The sequence below is a fragment of the Amphiura filiformis genome, chromosome 16, assembly GCF_039555335.1.
Source record: "Amphiura filiformis chromosome 16, Afil_fr2py, whole genome shotgun sequence".
NCBI lineage: Eukaryota > Metazoa > Echinodermata > Ophiuroidea > Amphilepidida > Amphiuridae > Amphiura > Amphiura filiformis.
The window spans coordinates 26,419,092-26,440,765 of NC_092643.1; the positions used below are offsets into that span (position 1 = coordinate 26,419,092).

At 38.2% G+C, this 21,674-nt stretch overlaps 1 protein-coding gene across 1 annotated transcript; it reads right to left on the reverse strand.

Moving 5' to 3' along the window:
- Nucleotides 1–590: 590 nt before the first annotated feature.
- LOC140136537 (UPF0711 protein C18orf21 homolog) lies at nucleotides 591–21,597 on the reverse strand. Its single transcript, XM_072158240.1, has 5 exons — nucleotides 21,428–21,597; nucleotides 5,928–5,968; nucleotides 3,333–3,535; nucleotides 2,071–2,231; nucleotides 591–1,206 (listed from the first exon to the last, which is right to left on the reverse strand). Exons 1-5 carry the CDS (start codon nucleotides 21,544–21,546, stop codon nucleotides 945–947), a joined length of 786 nt encoding a protein of 261 aa, XP_072014341.1. The 5' UTR covers nucleotides 21,547–21,597; the 3' UTR covers nucleotides 591–944.
- Between the last annotated feature and the right edge of the window lie 77 nt (nucleotides 21,598–21,674).

Sequence of the window (21,674 nt, forward strand, 5' to 3'; positions counted from 1 at the left end):
GACGCGGACGGTGGTGGTCTGTCGGCCCGAAGTTTCGCAATGCAATGGTGCAAGCTTTACCTACCTTGGAAGAGATCAATACGATAAAATATACGGTAGTGATCGCGATTGGCGACTCCAGCGCCTCAATCAGCAATCACCTCACCCATCCAGTTTACCATGTGTGCGTGTCTTTGTTAGCTGTATGCGCCGCAGTACGCAGCGTTCTGAACGCGATCTATTGCGGGAAAACAATGATTTATTTGCTTTTGCATTTTGACTAATTTTTAATGAAAAAGGGTCTTTAAAATAGCTTTTCTTATGGTTCAAATTTTAAGATTTCTTTAAAATCTATTAATGACAAGATAAAATATGGTTTGAAGATGACATTAGTGATGAAAACTCAATTTTGGCCATGTAACACTTCAGTGATCCTGTGTGCATCCTTAAGTGCAGTCAATGCCTGCACAAGCCCTAACTCTGGGTGGATGGTCAGGTGTTGTGTTCTAGTAGGCTTATTCTAATTCTCAGTTGAAAAAAAGGGAGGGTGAACCAACTATCCTTCAAACAAAATATGTGTGAAACCTCTCATTCAAAGTAAATTAAAATTTAATTTACCAAAAAGAAATCCTTAATCTTTTCATGTAGAATTTGGTGAAAATACATGTACAAATGCAACTGAAATTGTTAATAGAAATACCTACCAGTAGAGCCAGGATAAACACACCATTGCAAACAGCATTCCATCAGCTATCCAGTATGGCATCGGTGATCTCTAAATGCTCAGTCATTTTAAATTAAATGGCCTTCAATGATTTGCTTCATCCAGTTTAATATTAAATTATAACAGGTTTTCATCACTGATTGCTCTTCTAAAATTGTTGGACACAATAGTCTTGAATTGAGAAGACCAGCCAGCAAGCACCACTAGATATTTTATAAAGTGTTTCAGCACATTTCCAGCATCATAGCGACTTAAGGAAGGCACTCAGCGGTGATTTAGTCGCATTGTCTTTTTCCTTTTTGGCACTGGCCAACATCTTCTGTAGCTGCTGGTGTTTGTCTCGTTTTGATTTTTTTGAGTTCCTTCCTGATGAACCCGTCAGTGGTGTACCACTTGGGGGCGTTCTGCCGATTCTGCTACTAGAAGGGGTTGAATATGGTGTGGAGGCTATTGGTGAATTGTTCCATGATCTACTTGACTCTGGGGTGGTGCTTGTCCATGACCTGGAGGTATTAAATATATAAGAACAAACACTGTGTTGTCATATGTGATGTGATCAAGCAAAATCAGTCGGAAGTCGGAAATATTGATTTTGAGATATAGCTAAACAAAGGAAATATTTCCTCCTGTTTTGGAAACTCTTTAATTGCTCATATCTTTGGCACTAGTTGTTCAATTTCAATGGGGTTTTCTTCAAAATCCAGATTTGTAAATTATGCTTTTTACAAGCCCATAAGAAACTGAAAATTTCCGAGTTCCGACTGATTTTGCTTGATCACATCACCTATTTCATTGCACAACTAAATACCGGCTGTAACAATGATGTATTCTCTGTTAAATTTGCTGTGGGGAATTACAAATGATTATGTGACATGATCAAAGAAATGAGTCGGATGTCGCTAATATTAATTTTGAGATATTGGCAAAGAAAGTGTTAAAATTCTTTTGTTTTATATTGTTTTCAACGATTGATAAATTGACGTAACTTCACAAAGAAAAATCATATCAACATGGGGTTTTCAGCTTCTGAAAGCTCTACATGTAATGTCCTCTTTAGAAACATATGTAAAACACATTTTCGACCAGGGTCGACATGTGACTCATTCCCCTTGATCATGTCACATATGGCCTTGAAAATTGGGTTTTTAAAAACTCAATTTTGTCTATTTTTTGTTTAGTTTCTTGTTTCTTGGATAGCTCTCGCAGTAATCGACAGTTGAGTGCCAGAAGGATATGCATTTTAGCATTTTACAAAAGGCAGCATTTTTGTGTTTTACTTGGCTGTAATGTCCATAGCCACCTTCTTGCACTCAAACGACAGACATTTTGGGATCAGATTATTTTGCAATTAATTATTTCAAGGTTACCTGTTGTGAACCACTGGAGTTCCAGGGGACTGTTTCTGTGTACCCCTACTCTCTGTTACATTAGCTGTGGGATGATACGCCCTCAGTGCAGCTGTACATGTAAGTTGGCGCTTTCCACCAGGATACCGACTTTGTTTGTGACAAACTTTGCATAGAATCGACTAGAAATTAAAGACAGCAAAAAAACTTATTTGTTATTTTCTGTTCAGGCAAAGTATACCTTTGAGTTACAATACAGTGTGTATCAAAATAAAGTAAACAGTTAAAAAAATTCCACATGATTAAAAAATATTCTGGGTGTTTGGTCAAAATGGTTTTGTTGATAGCTGAATCAACATCTTGTCCTGCCATAACAGTAAAATCACTGGCGTGTGACCATTAATAAGAGCCGAGTCAAAATGCAGTTGCGTCAAGTCAATTAAAATAAAATAACATGGAAATCACATGTTTAACCACTTTCTTTAGTAATTGACAGAACACCTTGCAGAATTTTTTGGCAATCATGTAATTGCTTTCAAGTACATAAGTGAAATGGCCCCAAGATCTCCTGGTCTTACACCTCTGGATTTCCTCTTGCGGGGCTATCTGAAATCACAAGTCTGTCTGCAGACCTTGATGAACTTTAGAGGCACACAATTGCACACGTTGCTCAGGCAGGAATGTAGTGTGAATGCCGGGTGGCCATCTGAAAGACGAAGACTGTCAATTACTGTAAAGAAAGTGGTCAAACATGTAATTTTCATGTTGCTTTTATTTTAATTCAGGTAACAATTCACCTTTTTGGTAAATCCCATAAGCCTTTGTGAGTACACCTGAGAATTTGTCATTTGACGTCACGCCGACTTGCAATGCGCAGTAACGATGTTCAATAAACGATGCGTGCATCGGCGCAGATCGGCGTGACATCAAATGACGAGGTCCCAGGACAGGGTGTACTCGTATAGGGTTATGGGATTTACCGAAAAGGTGAATTGTGTGCGTCAAGCTGCCGATATAGTGACATACATGTAGTACACACATACAGCATATTCCAGTTTGCACAGGATCAAACAATGGGCTATTCCACTAGAATTAAATCCATTCAGTGCATACACCCTATATGGAAGACATAAACATCTCCCACACAGGGAGTGTAGATTTCAAATGGAGTCACCCATTCAGGTAACCCTATTGAAATTCACACTCCCTGAATGGAAAATTAAGTTCATGTCGTCCATATAGGGTCAGGTGGAATAGCCCAATGGGGTCATTCATTCTCTCACCATTTTATTAGTGGCATTCACCCATTGTCTAAGCATTTTCCTCTCTTTGTTGCTCAGCAAGGCTTGTTGCTCTGCTCGCTTCTGCAGCTTACGTATTTGGTCACTCTGGCTTGGTTTCGATTTAAACTTTACAGAATGATTGTCAGGAGACAGGATGTTATGGCAGTGTGGACAGTATTCATGTTTCACTTCAGCACCTACATCTGTAAAGGAATTCATATGTATACAGTAAGCCAAAAAAATTAAGGTACCAGTTATGTTTACCCCTGTATATCCTAAACAAAGACAGATGTGTCATAATTGGAACCAGCGGCCAATAGCTGCATCTTTTAGCTCGAATTTAAGACCTCATTCGTTGAAATTGTTCAAGAAATAAAGACACAACGATCCAAAACCCCAAGGAAGGTGCCAATTTAAAAGTTGCAGTTTCCTCCATCACTGTCCATTGCATGCGCTATCGATTTTGTATAAAGCGTTCGCGAACAAGGGAACTAGCCTTGTGCTTCCATTTATTAGCACGTTAAAACTAGCGCCATTCTTTGCTTGATTAGAACACAAAAGTGCAACTTTTGTTTTCGTCTCTTCAGTAGATTTTAGATCCGCGGCACCATTTCTTTAATTCTCAACCACTTCCAACAAATAAGGTCTTGAATCAGAGCCAAAGAGTTCAGGTATTAGCTGCTTGTTTTAATTTTGACATATTTGTCTTTTAGGATATACAGGGGTGAACACAACTGGTACCTTAATGTTTTGGCTTACTGTATACATATTGCTGCTACATACCATCTGCATCAAATACAGTCCTATCTCAGAAGGCTTCCTTGATTGCATAACATTAAGATTGCCAATTGATATCCTTTGTATTTGAGTTCTGCAGTTGATGGTATTAGAACTGTCATGAAGGTAAACATTAAAAAAAATGTCAACAAAACATGTTACTGCAGAACTCTATGCCGGGTGTGTGTGTGTCTGAGGGCCGATGACCAGGCCGATGACACACATTCAATGGGTGTACAGTTTAGTTTAGTTTGTAGCAATAGAAATACTGGTATGTTTAAGGGGGTACTACACCCCTGTGGTAAATTTTTGACTATTTTTGCATTTTTCTCAAACAAGGCGGTTCTCGAACCACGAGTCTCGCCTGCTTTCGCAACCGCCTGCTTTTGTGATTACTTTTGGTAGAGGTAAATGAATTTGGCGGTTATCGGCTAGGCACGATTATCTGGCTGATGGTGACTGTGCCCACCAAGTTTCATGCCCATGCAACAGTTTTTACTAATTTGACCCCTGGTGACCCTGAAATGACCTTCCAAAACTTTGGCTCTAAATGTTGACTGTATCCACTAAGTTTCATACCCACACGACAGTTTTTACTAATTTGACCTCAGATGACCCCTGGTGGCCTCGAAATGATCTTCCAAAAATTTGGCTTTAAATGTTGACTGTACCCACCAAGTTTCATGTCCATCGACAATTTTTACTAATTTGACCTCAGATGACCCCTGGTGACCTCGAAATGACCTTCCAAAAATTTGGCTGTAAATGTTGACTGTACCAACCAAGTTTCATGCCCATCCGATAGTTTTTACTAATTTGACCTCAGATGACCTCTGGTGACCCCGAAATGACCTTCCAAAAATGTGGCTTTAAATGTTGACTGTACCCACCAAGTTTCATGCCCATCCGACAGTTTTTACTAATTTGACCTCAGATGACCCCTGGTGACCTTGAAATGACCTTCAAAAATTTGGCTTTAAATGTTGACTGTACCCACCAAGTTTCATGCACATCCGATAGTTTTTACTAATTTGACCTCAGATGACCCCTGGTGACCCTGAAATGACCTTCCAAAATTTGGCTTTAAATGTTGACTGTACCCACCAAGTTTCATGCCCATCCGACAGTTTTACTAATTTGACCTCAGATGACCCCTGGTGACCTTGAAATGACCTTCAAAAAATTTGGCTTCAAATGTTGACTGTACCTACCAAGTTTCATGCCCATACGACAGTTTTTACTAATTTGACCTCAGATGACCTCTAGAGGTCCTCAGTGACCTTGACCCACTAACCAATACAAACTGGTTTTGTCTCGGGTCAAGATGCACCCACCACCAAGTTTGAGAAACGTATGACTCTAGTCTCCGAGAAAATAGGCGAAAACCAAAACTTTAATCAAATTTGTCACACACACACCCCCACACACCCCTACATACGGAAAAGTGATTATATAGTCTCCTGCCTTATCAGGCGAGACAAAAATGATAAAACACTGGTAACAAAAGTTATGAAGCCAATTACTACACTGAAATTTCAGTGACTCAAGACAAGCGGTCCAGTTTTTATGTTAGGAAACAAGGTACACCCTAGCGGTACCTTATTTCTTATCATAAATAACAAACTGCTTGTCTTGGGTCACTAAAATTCCAGTTTAGTAATTGAATCCCTTGCCCCTATAATATACATAACTTTTGTTACCACTGTGTTATTAGTTCTTGAGAAAAATGCAAAAATAGACACAAATTTATCGAGGGGTGTAGTACCCACTTAATATTACCGCCATATATTGTAATTTGTACATAATAGGACTACTTACCCTTAAGAGAAGGCTTTTCTTTTAATGATGCAAATTTGGACCTGTAAAACAAACAAATAAACAATCTGTCAAAGTGTCGAATATCATATTGTCAGTATATGTAGGCCTACCTGCCAGATGCAGTACGGGAACACTCTCGCCAAGTATGAAACACATCCATGTAATCCACAGTTCAGAGTACCATTTTAGCCTAAGTCTCAGACCTGTCAGGACTATCCTACTTTTGTTGTGCTTGAAATGCGGAAGTAGTATTCATTAACATGCCGGTTAATAACATGGCAATTTTTATTGTTGCACCCAGCAAGAATTGTCTTATTTTACAAGTTCGAAAAATGCATATCAATCACGAACTGGGACTTGACTGCCATCTTCTTGATACAGGCAAAAATTGTGGGTACGGTATTCGGTTTTCATTCGTTGCCATGCAAGTGCGACATCGCATACCAACTAAGGCTAGCGTAATTTGACACGCTTTATACTAGGGCCAGAGCCAAAAATGGTCATCACTCAAACTAAAATTTAGAAATTGTCACAGGAGTGAATTTCTCCTCCGGTTTAATAGGCTACTAACCATAGATTATGAATCGGCAAAAAAAAAAAAAAATGTGCCCGTCAATTTGAATGCAAGCAATAAAATATACACATAGCGCCTCTCGGTGTGGCGGGACGGAATTATTAAATTTGATGTTACTACATATTTAAAAAATATAGGGTTTTTTTTGTTGATGGTATTATAATGGTCTTCTGTATAGACAATTTCAGCACTAAAAAAAATTTCAGTGGACTTTGCAAAAATAAAGAAATAAATTAAAATATGTGTACAATTCCGTCCCGCCACATTTTGAGGTGATTTTTTTACGTTCCGGAAGGGACGAAAAAAAAATTTTTTTAGTCAAAACTTTCCAAAATATCAACTATTATGGTAATAAACATTCCTGAGTACACAAAAATTTAATTCATCAACTTTGCTAGACTCAGAGCCATTTTAACTTCTTCTATTTCAGGCCTTTTGTGGTAGGATGCCAGCAATAATTCTATTACCGTATTCGTCCGAGTATAGTCCCACGCTCGAGTATAATCCCACCCCCATTTTTCTAAAAATTTCAGAAATTGTAAAAAAAAAATTTTTTTTTTTTTTTTAAAGTTTATTTTTTCGGTTTTGGAGTGTCCATGGACCTAGACCTAGACCTAGGATCATTCATGGTTAACCTAAAAAAAAAAAAAAAAAAAAAATTCAAGATATTTTGTATTTTAATATGAAAATTGATAATTTGTATTCATGTCATACTCTATTAATGATTTCAAAATGCATTGAATTTGAATGCATTTTGAAATCATTAATAGAGTATGACATGAAAACAAAGTATCAATTTTCATATTAAAAATACAAAATATCTTGAATTTTTTTTTTTTTTTTAAATTTTTTTAGGTCAACCATGAATGATCCTAGCATCTACAATCCCAGCTGAAAGCTTGGGACAGATTGTTGATTCCACCCATCCCCACTCCCCTTATTCAATGTTGAAGTACAACATTAATATCATAAATATGACCATATCTCCTAAACGCGTTGTTCGATTTCGATCATTCTTTCAGCTATGACTAGATTAATAAATTTGCCATCTTTTTATATACACGGTTTTATAAACTTGTCAATACTTTTATTTTTAATATAAAGATATATGCAAATTCACGTTATCAATATTAGGACAGTTTGTTTATTTCACGCATCCCCGCTCCCCTTATTCAATGCATCCCCGCTCCCCTTATTCAATGTTGAATGGTGAAAAATAGTGGATGGTGGTTGAGCTCAATATGTGCTCCAACATTGTTTCGGGGGGGAGGGGGAGAGGAGTAACCAAATACATAACATGACCTATGAAACCTATCATGTATTTTCAGCGTCATGTTCAATTCACAGGAAATTGATCTTTCAAACATCATCTGTCCCAACGATTTTCGCACAAGATTGCAATCCCGCGCGAAAAGCTTGGGACAGATTGTTGATTCCACCCATCCCCACTCCCCTTATTCAATGTTGAAGTACAACATTAATATCATAAATATGACCATATCTCCTAAACGCGTTGTTCGATTTCGATCATTCTTTCAGCTATGACTAGATTAATAAATTTGCCATCTTTTTATATACACGGTTTTATAAACTGGTCAATACTTTTATTTTTAATATAAAGATATATATGGTCATTTTCACGGTAAAGGGTGTAACTTTGGATTTTTAACATTTTAATCCGTAGTGTTCTAATAAAGCCACAGAATTCCATAATTTTTGGCCACATAAGTCATCTAGTTAGCAGCTACCTTGGGTAGCATAATCAGCTTTGGGAGTTACTGCGTTCAGTTTTAGCAGGCTTAAATGTACTTAATATTGCCATTTTGAAAAACTATAAAAAACAGTAACATTTTTGTAAAACCCTGTATTTTCTTCAGTTAGTTCATGGATAATTTTTCTTATCCTGAAAGTACAGTCATATGTTCAGTAAACACTGCCACATTAGATTTAATTGTGAACGGCCCTGTATTTTTGAGAACCGACTTGATATTTGTCGTTTCGAGGCTTCATTTTCCGTTAACAATTGTTAACAAACTTTGTGGGTGTAGCTTTGGTTCATAATTCTTGGTTATTTCTTCACTTCTTCTTGATTTATAACAGTTGTTATCTTAACTTGAAATGGGTAACAAAAATTAGCCGATTTGCAAGCTTTTAAAATTTTTATAAAATCTTGACTTCAAATAGCCGTTTTTCCGTTAACTTTTTTGAAGCCTCCGAAACAAACTGTTCAGCAAGCTTGTGCAAATATAAATAAAAGAGCTCATCCAATCTATTTATCACAATGTAGCAAAGTAGATCCTCAAGTCACATGTTTTTAAATCGTGGAGATATATATCACCGTTTGAAAATGGGACCCAATACAAACTTTCCGTTAACAATTGAAGCCTCCGAAACAAATGAAGCCTCCGAAACAACAGTAAACTTAATTATCATCTATGCATATCTAAATTGGTGTGTTTCATACTGATATCTGCATTGTAATTATTACTTGATATGTGCAGAATGTCATAAATTTAAAAAAAATTGACATTATGGTTAATGTTTGAAAAATATACTGATAACTTAAAAAGCCTGTTTCGGAGGCTTCACATGCAAAAAACACCATACTTAACAAATGAGTGAAAAAATTAATGTGTGATAAATCTACAATATCTGCCGCATAGAATCATTGATTCAATACACACAAGAAAATAACAGCTTAGATGATCCCAACACTGTTGTTTTCAAAAAACTACTTCTGCAATGTTTAACAATTGTTAACATGAAGCCTCCGAAACAAAAAAAAAATGACTTGCTGTGATAATTTAATTTTTGTCACAACTGAAATTCAATACTTAGAAGCAAAGCATGAAAATTGGTAATTGTGATATTTTTTACCTATTTTTTATGTCAACTTGTAGTAGTTAGCTAAATATTTTACTTTTATGATCACCTGTGTTGTTAACTGAAGCCTCCGAAACACAAATCGCTTGAATTGCCAATTCTAAAAAATAACTCCAATTTCTGTGAAACTTGGCTGGGAGGTTCCTTTCATCAAGTAGTATTTGTACATGAAGTTAGACATTCAAATTATTTTAGGAACCCAATTAAAACTTTAAAAATATGTTTAAGGTTTGGAAATTTCCATTGTAAATGACACTTGATGTTAACAATTTTCAAAACTGCAATTACAAACATAGCAAAACATGGTATAAAATTTAACTTATATCTGTTGACTTACTTTGGAATGGAATTTCACATGTATTCCAGCTTTCATGTCAAAATTTTCTGAGGTTATGTAAAATACATTTTTTCTTAGATTTTAACCAAAATGTTAAATGCAAATGTCAAATTTTTTATTAGAAATCAAAAGGTTTAAGCCTTGAAACATTATTTTACTTGAATTTAAGTTGCTTCTATGCATGATTTCAGTAAACAGAAACATATTTAAGTGGTTTGAAATTTTGACCCTAAAAAACAAAAGTTACACCCTTTACCGTGAAAATGACCATATGCAAATTCACGTTATCAATATTAGGACAGTTTGTTTATTTCACGCATCCCCGCTCCCCTTATTCAATGCATCCCGCTCCCTTATTCAATGTTGAATGGTGAAAAATAGTGGATGGTGGTTGAGCTCAATATGTGCTCCAACATTGTTTCGGGGAGGGGAGAGGAGTAACCAAATACATAACATGACCTATGAAACCTATCATGTATTTTCAGCGTCATGTTCAATTCACAGGAAATTGATCTTTCAAACATCATCTGTCCCAACGATTTTCGCACAAGATTGTAGGTCTAGGTCCAGGGACACTCCAAAACCGAAAAAAATAAACTTTAAAAAAAATAAATTATTTTTTTTTTTTTTTTGAAATTCGAGTATAATCCCACCCCCCAATTGTGAAAAATTTTCACATAAAAAACGGGTGGGACTATACTCGGACCAATACGGTAATTATGTAAAACATGGCCCGCCACATTTTGAGATGACTTTTTTAAGTTCAGGAAGGGATGAAAAATTTCTTTCTCAGTCAATATTTTGCAATCATTTTTCATTGGAAGTGAAAGAAAAGACAATTTTGTCAGTTTTAAAGTGAATCAATTGCTTTTTTTCTTGATTTTGACATGGTGGACAAAATTCCGTCCCGCCACATTCCGTCACGCCACATTGACATGATTTTGACAAATTGATGAACGTACTATAAAGAGGGGGGTAAATTTTATAATTCCTTCCATAACAAAAGAAGGATAGTTGAAGTTAATACCAATGTTAGAAACAAATGTTTTATTCCAGTACTTTTGATAAAAATTCAACAAATGGACTGTGTTCACAAATACATGAAGTTTATCATTCCGTCCCGCCACATCAATGAATTTGTGTTACCGTGGCAACATGTTGATTCTTTGGACTATTTTTCTTGTGTGTGAATGTAGTCTGTAACTTACTTGTTTATATTTTCAAGAACATGAAGAATCCATAAAATAAACAGTTACAGAGCTACAATTTAAAAGTCCTATCAAAATTCCGTCCCGCCACAAACAGGAATTTTGGCTCTGGCCCACTAGTGAAAGCCTCTCGATTTTTTGCAAGACGCTAAATAAGTAGTGCAAGTTGCAGTTAGTATTAACAACTTAGTCATGTTAGTGAGTTTGTGCCATTTGTGGTTTCGTATAAAGGTTTAAATGTACAACTATGAACTAGTACTACAACTTGAGTGTTCTCAGCTCAGGAAGCTGAAAGTGACAGGCCGTCCTCGAAGAATGTCGACTGTACGCAAATTTGGCGATTCACTGGACACATCACACATGAAGTGTGATGTGTCCAGATTGTAGGTTTGCTAGGTGAATTCAAATTTGACATCAAACTGCATCATTTTATATACCGTATCAAATTAAAGCCCTTGAGTAAACAAAGCCAAAACTGAAAACCTTTTTTTCATATCACTTTCCGTAGCAAAGTTACATCTTGTCAAAGATTGACTTTCATCAAAAAGATTCAGCTAGCAAAATTCCTCAAAACGGCATTTCGGGGGTGTTTCTAGATCTTAGTCTCATTATGATAGCAGCTTTTTTTAAAAATGGAACTGCTATCAAAATCCCTCTAAAATTCCATGTGCGATTGTCTTATCCCCATAAAAAATCATATATTTGGGTCAAGTGATCTGAAGTATAGAAAACATATTTATGTAGGTTTCCTTCTTCGGCCAGTTGTTTTAAATTTCTATGTAAATAAAAAATAAATAAAAGCGCAGTGTGATTTATAGTGCGCTACGCACAGGCACAACGCCTAGTAATAATTCAAGGAAATCCCGCCTATTTTTCAGGCGCACCACTGCAACGGCAGTGTATTTCGACAATTCACGCGTCACTGCAACGGCAGTGTAATTTTCTAATTTCGATTTTTACATGTATAATCTATATCACCATTTCACAAACACAACTAATCTATTACTATCACTGTACAGACAACTACTACTGCCCTGGAACCTAGGGAAGGGGTACAGATACAGGAACCGGGGTGATCCCTACTCTTTCCGAATAGCTCTGACACTTTTACGTGCACAGGGATGATCGAGAGCCCTCCTGTACATGGACCAACGGCTTTACGTGACTTCCGAACCACGGACGAAGCACATACACTACCTATATCTGCACGTGATAAGCAGTGTATGGGGCGAGAAGAAATTCTTCAATTAAATTCTGAGATTAAATTTCTGAACTGAATTGAAGGATTCCTGACCATATAGGAACTTTTTGGGAGGGAAGAGAATTTTCACCTAAGGCAAGCCCAAGGCTCGAACCCTCGTCGATCGTATCTCCCGGCCTGCAGCGCAATGCCTTAACCACTCGGCCATCTCGCCCTCGATGTTGATCCACAAGCCTCAGCACACTTTACAGGTCATCATTCCATAAACCATTTAACAACCAGTGCCGTACTATTACGGTGACTTTCGTGATTCGGCGAGGAGGATTTATTTCGACCTCCTGGTTTGTTTACAAACAGAGAGGTAGACAAAAACCGTTCCGCTTGTCCAAACACTCAAGTATCAGAAGGATGGTCCACAATAGCGTGATTCACGTAACCTGAATGGATTAAAAAGCTGTCACGTAGAACCATGTGCTTCTATTGTCCAATTTGCCATCAAGATTTCATATGGAAACAGTTCAGACCCAGTACACGATCATGTCAGAAATTAATATTTTGTTCTGGGTCTGATTATTCGGACTAATTTAACAACTATTCAGGGACTTTGCTGCTTCAAGAGCGCACACCCTAGACTAGTTCACCACGTAAACTTGTATGGCTCAAAATTCGGACCGCTCGCCATTAAGTTTACTGCTTTCTGTGTTTTGAAATTTGTTGATGTTTTAATGATCCCCGATTTCCGGTCGATTATTTTAGCTGTGCCGCGTCACGTGCATGACGCTAGTGGGTACCTACCAGCCAAACTTCAGAAGAAAAAAAATCATGATCGCCGATAACGATGTGATATGGGACTTACATAGGATTACACAGAGATATTTCTTGCCAAAATTTGACCATTTCTAGGTAGCTTTGCCCTACTTTGTCTGTGTTATATGAAAAAGGACAGTCTTAAGTAAGTAAATGTGCAACGCTTTTGATGTTTTGATGTTTTGGGAGACTGGGAGGGATCAGAACAAAAAAATGATGGAGCCTATTCTTGACTGTAATATTCCTTCAGCACATTATCGTACGGTAATAGCCTTATACGATGGACAGATAGTATCAGTTTGTGAATGAGGTTTGTGAATTTGTATACAGGAGGGTGCTTGTGCGGGGTTGACGTCGTATTTATTTCCTCTCCCAAAAATACATCCAAATTCCACCTTGTGATTGTATTTTCAGCTCCCTTTTAATACCATAGGGAGTTTGACCCACTGACGTGTTTGAGCACAATTTTAACACCAGTGCTCAATTGGAGGATTTTTAAGATCATCATCTGACAGTTGCTGCGCATGCTGTCCAGCATCACTTGTTTGTGAGTACCACCACTGCTGAATTCTGCAACCAAGCCAAGATGGCGGCACTTGTTTATGGTAGTGTGAAATTCCGTGTCATCATGGAGTACATTTTGTAACTTCTTCGTTGGGGAGCTGGTCTCGGGTGCGGTCACTGGGGACATTCTCAGGTGAGATCCATCCTTTTCTTCCTCTCTTCAAAGTGCAAGATGAAGAAGTGTAGTGGAGTTTTTGTGCTGCTATTTTGTGGTGTTTTGATACATAACTTTTTGAACAATTACAATGAATATATATTTGATGACTCTACTTATGCAATTAACCATGATCCATACAGTATCACTATAGGTAGTGAAATGATGTCAACCTCAGATGGAGGCAGATATGATGGAGGCAGATATTTACAGATCCTCATATGTAACTCTCATAAACTCAAATTAGATGCATCGTGTAAACCATCTAAATGGGTAATCCAACATTATCTTTGTGCTCTGTTATTGCTTCAAGCTGGTGACCTTGAGATCAACCCAGGGCCACGCCCATTGAAATACACTTGCCAAATATGCAACCTTGCTTGTAAGTGGGGCCAATGTGCTGTAAGGTGTGACAGTTGTAATCTATGGTATCACAAAGATTGCATGTTGATGGGAACGCCAGTTTATGAATATTTAAATAAAACGGAAGCATCTTGGATTTGCTGTAGTTGTGGCCTACCGAACTTTAACACAAGTTTGTTTAGCAACTACGACTTTACACATTCAAATCTCTTCTCGCCCCTGGAGAGAAGCAGCGGCATCTCGGCAGATGAATTTGGTGAAATAGGAGGGCAGCCTTTGGCAACATCATCACCAAAAGTGAATGCAAACTCCACCAGTAGACCTAGACAATCCAAATCGTCAACCAAGTCCACTTCTACCTCAGGTTGTGATAGAAGATCTCCCAACAAGAGTTTGAAAGTCATCGTTGTTAACTGCCAGAGCGTAAAGAACAAAACAAAAGAACTTGAAAATATGATCCATTCCACTGATCCTGATATCATCCTTGGAACTGAGTCATGGTTGAACCCGGGTGTACTGGATGGGGAAATTTTTCCCGACTCGTACAGTGTTATCAGTATACGCGGAAAATGGTATCAATTAACAATCCACATGGAAAGTAGGAAATCATGCTTTCCATGACATGGCCATGTGCATCAGGTTTTTTTTACAACAAGTTACTTACTCACCAATGTCTTTTGTTGCTAAACTTGATAAGGAGAAGTCCTTCTGTAAAAATATCCTTTTAAAATAACTATTTGGTTGAAATTTGTTGCCAAAAATGATGTATAAATGTTTTAATTCCATCACATAAATTCTTCTGATCAAACTTGCCACCATTTTCATTTGGCAAACTGCAGCCTGTAGGCCTTTATGTACAGCATGTTGCCTAATAGTCTGTATCAAGTCTTTAAAAACAATTTATTTCTTTGATGCACTTCACCGAACATGTGCTTTTCAATACACTGGTAACAGAGATTCCATACTCACTGAAAGAGCTTGGCTTAGGTCTACCATGTTTATCACATGTTTGGTGTTGGCCAATTAAAACATGACATGCTGTCATCTAGCCTTGAGTAGATTAAAGGTGTTGCTGGGTCATGCTTCAAAACACATTATGGATGGGGAAGAACAGCCTAATCTATAATGTGGTTGGTCAAACTGACTTCTTGTAATATTATTTGCTCCACATGAGGGGTTTAGCACTGACACTTGGGTGCAATATATGGAAACATTTATCAGTCTACAAAATATAAACATTCTGAGACATGAATTTGACAAACTGGAATTTGGTTTTCCTGAACAAAAGTAAGTAAACATTAGGGATCATATTTTTCTAAAATGGAATATAGGGTTTCAGTGTATTTTGAAAATGATGGGTTTGTGTGAATTTTCATAATGGGCGCAGTTATCCTGGTTTTGAAATGTGTAATTTTTGACAGCTCCTCCATGGATATCCATGTACACTGTCTTTGGATACTACTTATTCGTACCCATGCTGTGCATGGGTACGAAGCATTTGTATATATGTTATCAGAAAAGACCGTGATTGTGGGAAAGGCGGTGGCGGCGTCTTCATTGCCTACCGTAATGATATTGTGTTGACTCATCGCCCGGACCTAGACTCCAACTGCGAAATTGTGTGGGCACAACTGCAGATTAAAGGTGCAAGATCTGTTTTCATTGGCTGCTATTACAGACCGCCTGATGACAAGAAGATCAGTCTAGAACAGTTTGAGATCTCTCTATCCAAGCTCGCAGATGGAACAAAGTCTCCCAACATATGGATAGGAGGTGACTTCAACCTGTCTGATATTGATTGGCAATCAAATTCCATCCCCAAGTATGCCAACAAGAGTGTTCAATGCCAGAACCTCCTGAATATCACTGCAGAATACAGCTTGAGCCAAATGATAACAGAACCAACACATCATACAGATGACTCTGACAGTTTGATAGACTTGTTTTTGACAAACAACCCCACATCAGTATCCAATATTTACCATATGCCTGGAATGGGTGTCTGTAAGCATGATTGCATCATGATACAAGTTGATATACAACCGCAGAGAACCAAAAGCCTGCCTCGCAAAATTCTCATGTTCAAGAAGATGGACATTGAAGGTCTTACTAAAGCTGCCGAGGACTTCAGCTCAGAATTTCTGCACTCCAACCCAGCTACGAGTACGGTTGAAGTAAACTGGACTAAGTTCAAGAACAAGATAAATCATCTTACTGAGAAGTACATTCCATCAAAGATGATTAAGCCAAACCGGGATTTACCCTGGATGACTAGAGAACTGAAACAAAAAATTCGTCAAAAGAACAGATGGTATAGAAAGTCAAAGGAAAGTAAAAGTCACAAAGTGTGGAGTAAGTACAAGTGGCTCCAGAAAGAGGTGAAGAAGGAAATGCAGAAGACATACTGGCACTACATCAATGCAATACTCTCACCCAAGATGGAGGAAAATCCCAAGATCTTCTGGCGCTTCGTTAAAGGTCTACGGAGAGACAACACTGGGATTGCAGCTTTACGGCAACATGGCCAACTTGTCTCAGATGGGAAGAGTAAGAGTGAGATTTTGAACACCTACTTCAGCTCTGTCTTCACCAAGGAGGACCTTACTCGCATGCCAGACAAGGGAGCTCCAGCATACCCTACCATGGACAGCTTTGTTGTAACATCACCAGGAGTGGAGAAACTGCTTGCTGATTTAAATCCATCTAAAGCAGCAGGACCTGACGGTCTACCAAGCAGGGTTCTCGACTACTAGCTCCATGAATAGCACCTGTATTAACCTTCATCTTTAACCAATCTCTTCAGACTGGATGTCTGCCATCTGACTGGAAGACCGCAAATGTCACGCCTATCTTCAAAAAGGGTGACCGGGCTGAACCAAAGAACTATCGTCCTGTATCCCTAACCAGCATTTGTTGCAAGGTGTTAGAGCATGTCGTCCACAGCCAGATTATGAACCATCTTGATCATCACAGCATCCTGTCTGACAACCAGCACGGATTCCGAAAGAACCGGTCTTGCGACACCCAACTTGTCATCACACTCCACGACCTAACCAAAGCAGTTGACCTGAAAAAGAGCGTAGATGTCATAATACTAGATTTCACCAAAGCGTTTGATACCGTTCCACACCACCGTCTTATCAACAAGTTAAAGCACTATAGTATCAGCGATCAACTCGTCACCTGGATTTCTTCATTTTTGATGGGACGATCTCAGAGAGTCGTACTTGAAGGCCAGTCTTCACCAACAACTGCTGTCAACTCTGGTGTCCGCGGGGACAGTTCTTGGACCCATGTTATTCCTTCTGTATATTAACGACCTGCCAGACCAACTGACATCAACAACGCGTCTATTTGCTGACGATGTGTTTCATCACCATCTGACTCCAGAGCCCTTCAAGATGACCTGGACAAGCTAACTGAGTGGCAGAGGGAATGGCAGATGCAGTTTAATCCCACCAAATGCTATGTTATGCACATGTCTCACGCCCGTAATCCTCACCGTCATGATTACATGTTGTGCAACCAGAAGTTGGCTGTGGTAAAATCCCATCCATACCTGGGAGTTCACCTTCAAGCAAGGCTTTAGCTAGAGACCCGTCCGGCCGTCATTTGGACGCCTTGTTACGAAAATGGACGGCCTAGGACGGCATAAAAAAAAAAAAAAAAAAATTTTGTAGTGTCCCCGGACCTAGACCTAAATGCTACAGTGCAACAGAGCGTTAATGCCCAAAATTTAAAAGGTATATAATTTATGAACGATATACACTACACATAAAAAATACTACTACATGGGATTTTCAACATATAAGAATCCTAACAATCAAGTACCAACATGCACAGTTTTGTCCTTATATCACTTTTGGGTTTTTAACAAAATGTTATCAAACCTCTACTGTGATTGGCAGCTGCATAAGGCATCTCTTTGATAGCTGATAATGCCCAGCCATTCAGCAAGTTCCTACCAAATGACCTTGATAGGCTTGAATGAGCACTGTCATCTGCTACAAAACCATCACACTCAAGGACCTGGTCACTCCATAATGCTGCAGGGAACACAGTACTTTGACAATAGGATGAAAGACTCATTATTGATTAGGCGCGGATTTTAAAAGAACAGCTCCTGTGCGTGTATAGCCAAAAATTGGAATAGAATGTTTGGAATTTTTTAACTAAAATACTAAATGCATTTTGCAAAATGTGCTCTGACAAATCTATAAAGCATTTCATTAGCTTTAATTTGACATATTGCTTGACATGTTTGGAATTATGGTAAATCATAAAAATATTTATTATATAAATAATTTAATCAATATTATGTCCATTAATTAAAAAAATTAATACAAATATGCAAATTTTCTCTGACAGAATTGTAGGATTTGACAAGAGTCAATCTTTCCTGTAAGTTTGATTTTTATAACATATTTACTTTTGACGAAAAAAAAAAAAAAAAATTCATTTTTTCATACATTTCTTTTATTATGCTAATTATATGAAAATGAACAAAACGTGTCAAATTTACGCAACCTTATTAAAAGATCAGAGTTTGATCAAAATATGTTGTAAGTGACATCTTTCACTTTAATCTAGATTTTAAATTATGTGTCAATCTGTCTAAAATTCAGTTTTGGGCATTTATGCTCTGTTGCACTGTAGGATCATTCATGGTTGACCTTAAATAAAAAAAAATAAAAAATTTGCATGATGTTTTGTGTTTTTAATATGAAAATTGATAGTCTGTATTCATGTCATACTCTATCAATGATATCAAAATGCATTCAAATTCAATGCATTTTGATATCATTATAGAGTATGACATGAATACAAACTATCAATTTTCATATTAAAACACACAAACATCATCATGCAATTTTTTTTTTTTTTAGGTCAACCATGAATGATCCTAGCATTTAGGTCTAGGTCCAGGAACACTACAAAACCAAAAAAAAATAACTTAAAAAAAAAATATTATTATTTTTTTTTGTTGTTGTTGTTGAAATTTGGTATCCGGGCATGGCGGGACTCAATTCCCAGGAACCAGTCCCTACCTTAGTAAGTCAAGAAAAGTAAGTTTTGAATGGTATTGATGCAAATTGCTTTAATACAAATAGTTGGATTTTATGTCTAAAAAGCCTCTCCTGGGCCCTTCAAATTGCTCAAATCCAGGAGCTTTGGGCGCTGCCCCGGATACCCGCCAGGGGGCCTAAAGCGGCCCCTGGACCCCCCTGCTGGTGGCCTTCGTTAAACCGCTCACTTCGCTTTACTTTTTGTACTTTGGACACCCTACTTTCAAATCCTGGCTAATGCCTTGCCTTCAAGACGATCTTGGTTGGAGCACCCATGTAGGCCACGCTACTTCCAAAGCCAGCCGTATGCTTGGAGTGGTACGACGCAACCTTTACGCGTGTCCAGAGAAGCTAAAGGAGACAGCCTACATAAGCCTAGTCCGACCTCATGCCGAGTATGCTTCAGTGGCATGGGATCCACACCAGAAGGGAAACATCCGTGATCTTGAAAAAATCCAGAGGGGGGGGGGCTGCCAGATTCATCAAAGGCAATTACGAGCGCCAGGCCTCCAAAAACCGCTGAGGCAGCGTTCCCAGAAAAAAAAATTGCAAAAAAAAAAAAAAAAAATAATATGTGATAGATGAAGAGGTAAACACAAGTTAATGGTTTGCATATTAAGGATAACAAACTGTAATTTTTTTCCCATTTTTTTTTCAAATTATCTGTGAATAATCCTAACCCTTCAGAATAGGTCCAGTGGTTCTTCAAAGTTGCAAAATACTTCTAAAAAATGTTTAAAAATAAATAAAAAATTGTTTTGAGTTTTGACAGTAATACTTTGAAATTTTAAGTTGTGTTTTTTTGTGAAAAAGGATGTAAATTTTTATAGAAAACTGTTCCAAAATAAGGCTCAGATTGCACGAGAGAGAATCTAAACCCTGAGAGCTTCAAGGGCCCTTAAGCGGGCCCTGGACCCCGGCTCGATTAGGATTTTGCTTTCGTGATGTCCGCTTCTGCGCACATAGGCCTATTTCAGTTATTTCACAGAAAATTTTCAGCACTTGTCATTAAGTTCCCAGACAGCAGAAAATTTTCTGGAGGCCTGACGAGCGCACCACAGGCACAGTAAATCATCTTCTGAATGATCTTGGATGGCATACGCTAGAAGAAAGAAGACGCCACGCAAGACTCGCCCTCATGTATAAGATCCACAACAACATGATCGACATCCCCGGGCGACATCCCCAGTGATCGTTACCTAAAACCAGCAACCCGGCGCTCTCGTCATAGCAAAAAAAGCTACATCACCCTCAGTGCTCGCCTGGACATCCACAAATACTCATTTTTCCCCAGAACTGTGGTTGAGTGGAATGCCCTTGACAACACTGTTGTAAACGCAACATCATTGAACACTTTTAAGCAGCAACTAAAGCTGAATTTATACTCGATCGCTTTTGCAGAAAAGCGATTTTCACGCATGCTCAATGTTTACTTACATTTCCAGAGCGTCAAGCCGATCAATCGATTCAAATCGCGGAGGCAAAAGCGACGTCGCTTTTGCAAGTTGAAGAAATCTCAACTTCCCAGCGATATCGCTTGACACGTCAATGCGTCAACCAATCATATTCAACCAACTGGATCTATTATTTTGCTAATTTATTTACCTTTCTCGATTATTAATTTTTGGTGATGAATTAATTCAAAGCAATAATTATTGACAGCAACTGATGTTTTAAAAATGTATGTTGTGGCATTTAGAATATTTTAATTGTCGTCTGCAATCGCTATCGGCGTGATAAGTATAAACGCCAAAAGCGACGGGCGATGCATCGCAAAATTCGGCGATTGCAAATCGCTTTTTCAACAGCGATTAATCGCATCGCTCGGCGATCGAGTATAAATTCAGCTTAAGTCAGTAATCCTCACACCCCCCGCACAAGCCTGGCATCATACTCTAACCGAGTCCAGCCAGTATAAGAGCAGAAGCAGAAGCAGAAGGACATCGTATATATAAGTTCCTTGTACTAACCCTAGACATTCCACAAATAGCCATCGCAACCAGGATCAGCTTCCCGAGTTTCGTACGGGTTACAAGACAATTAGCAGTAAGTTCCTTGTCCAAGGGAATTTCAAGCTAACTCAATTTTTCTACGAGAGTGTAATAGTTAGGCACCGCCAGGGTTCGAACCCGCAACCTCTCGCACCATATATAGTCGAACGCCTTATCGATTGAGCTAACTTGACTGCCCAAATGAATATATTGACATTGACATTTTCGGCGAATTAAGCTGACTAGCAGACTGGATATACTACATCCTTACTTATGGATCCTGTCAAGTATCGTCGTAGAAGTACTACAATTATACAATTACTTACAACAAAGTAAAAAATTGTAAGCTTACACAAAATGTCGTGAAAGTTGAGGCTGTTTTGTGGCATAAATACTGCCTGCTGCCCACAGAAATTGCAGCCTTTTGAGCTCTAGATCATCAGTGCATAGGGAATCACTCATTTTGTTCATAAGATTACTACTTTGACGGTCAGACACAAGAAAGCAGAGGTCAGTCAGGCCATGGTCCACATTCTGCAACTTCAGCAAACTTCTGCAAACTTTCAATCAGCTGCTCACATTTTCAGGCTCCTCCAAAT

Bases quoted from the DNA above. Each gene is read 5' to 3' on its own strand.
- LOC140136537 (XM_072158240.1), bottom strand. From the start codon at position 21,546: ATGAACAAAATGAGTGATTCCCTATGCACTGATGATCTAGAGCTCAAA. The intron at 5,969-21,427 runs GTAAGCTTACAA...TTTGTTTTACAG, and splicing joins CAACTTTCACGACATTTTGT to GTCCAAATTTGCATCATTAA. The intron at 3,536-5,927 runs GTAAGTAGTCCT...ATTCCTTTACAG, and splicing joins AGAAAAGCCTTCTCTTAAGG to ATGTAGGTGCTGAAGTGAAA.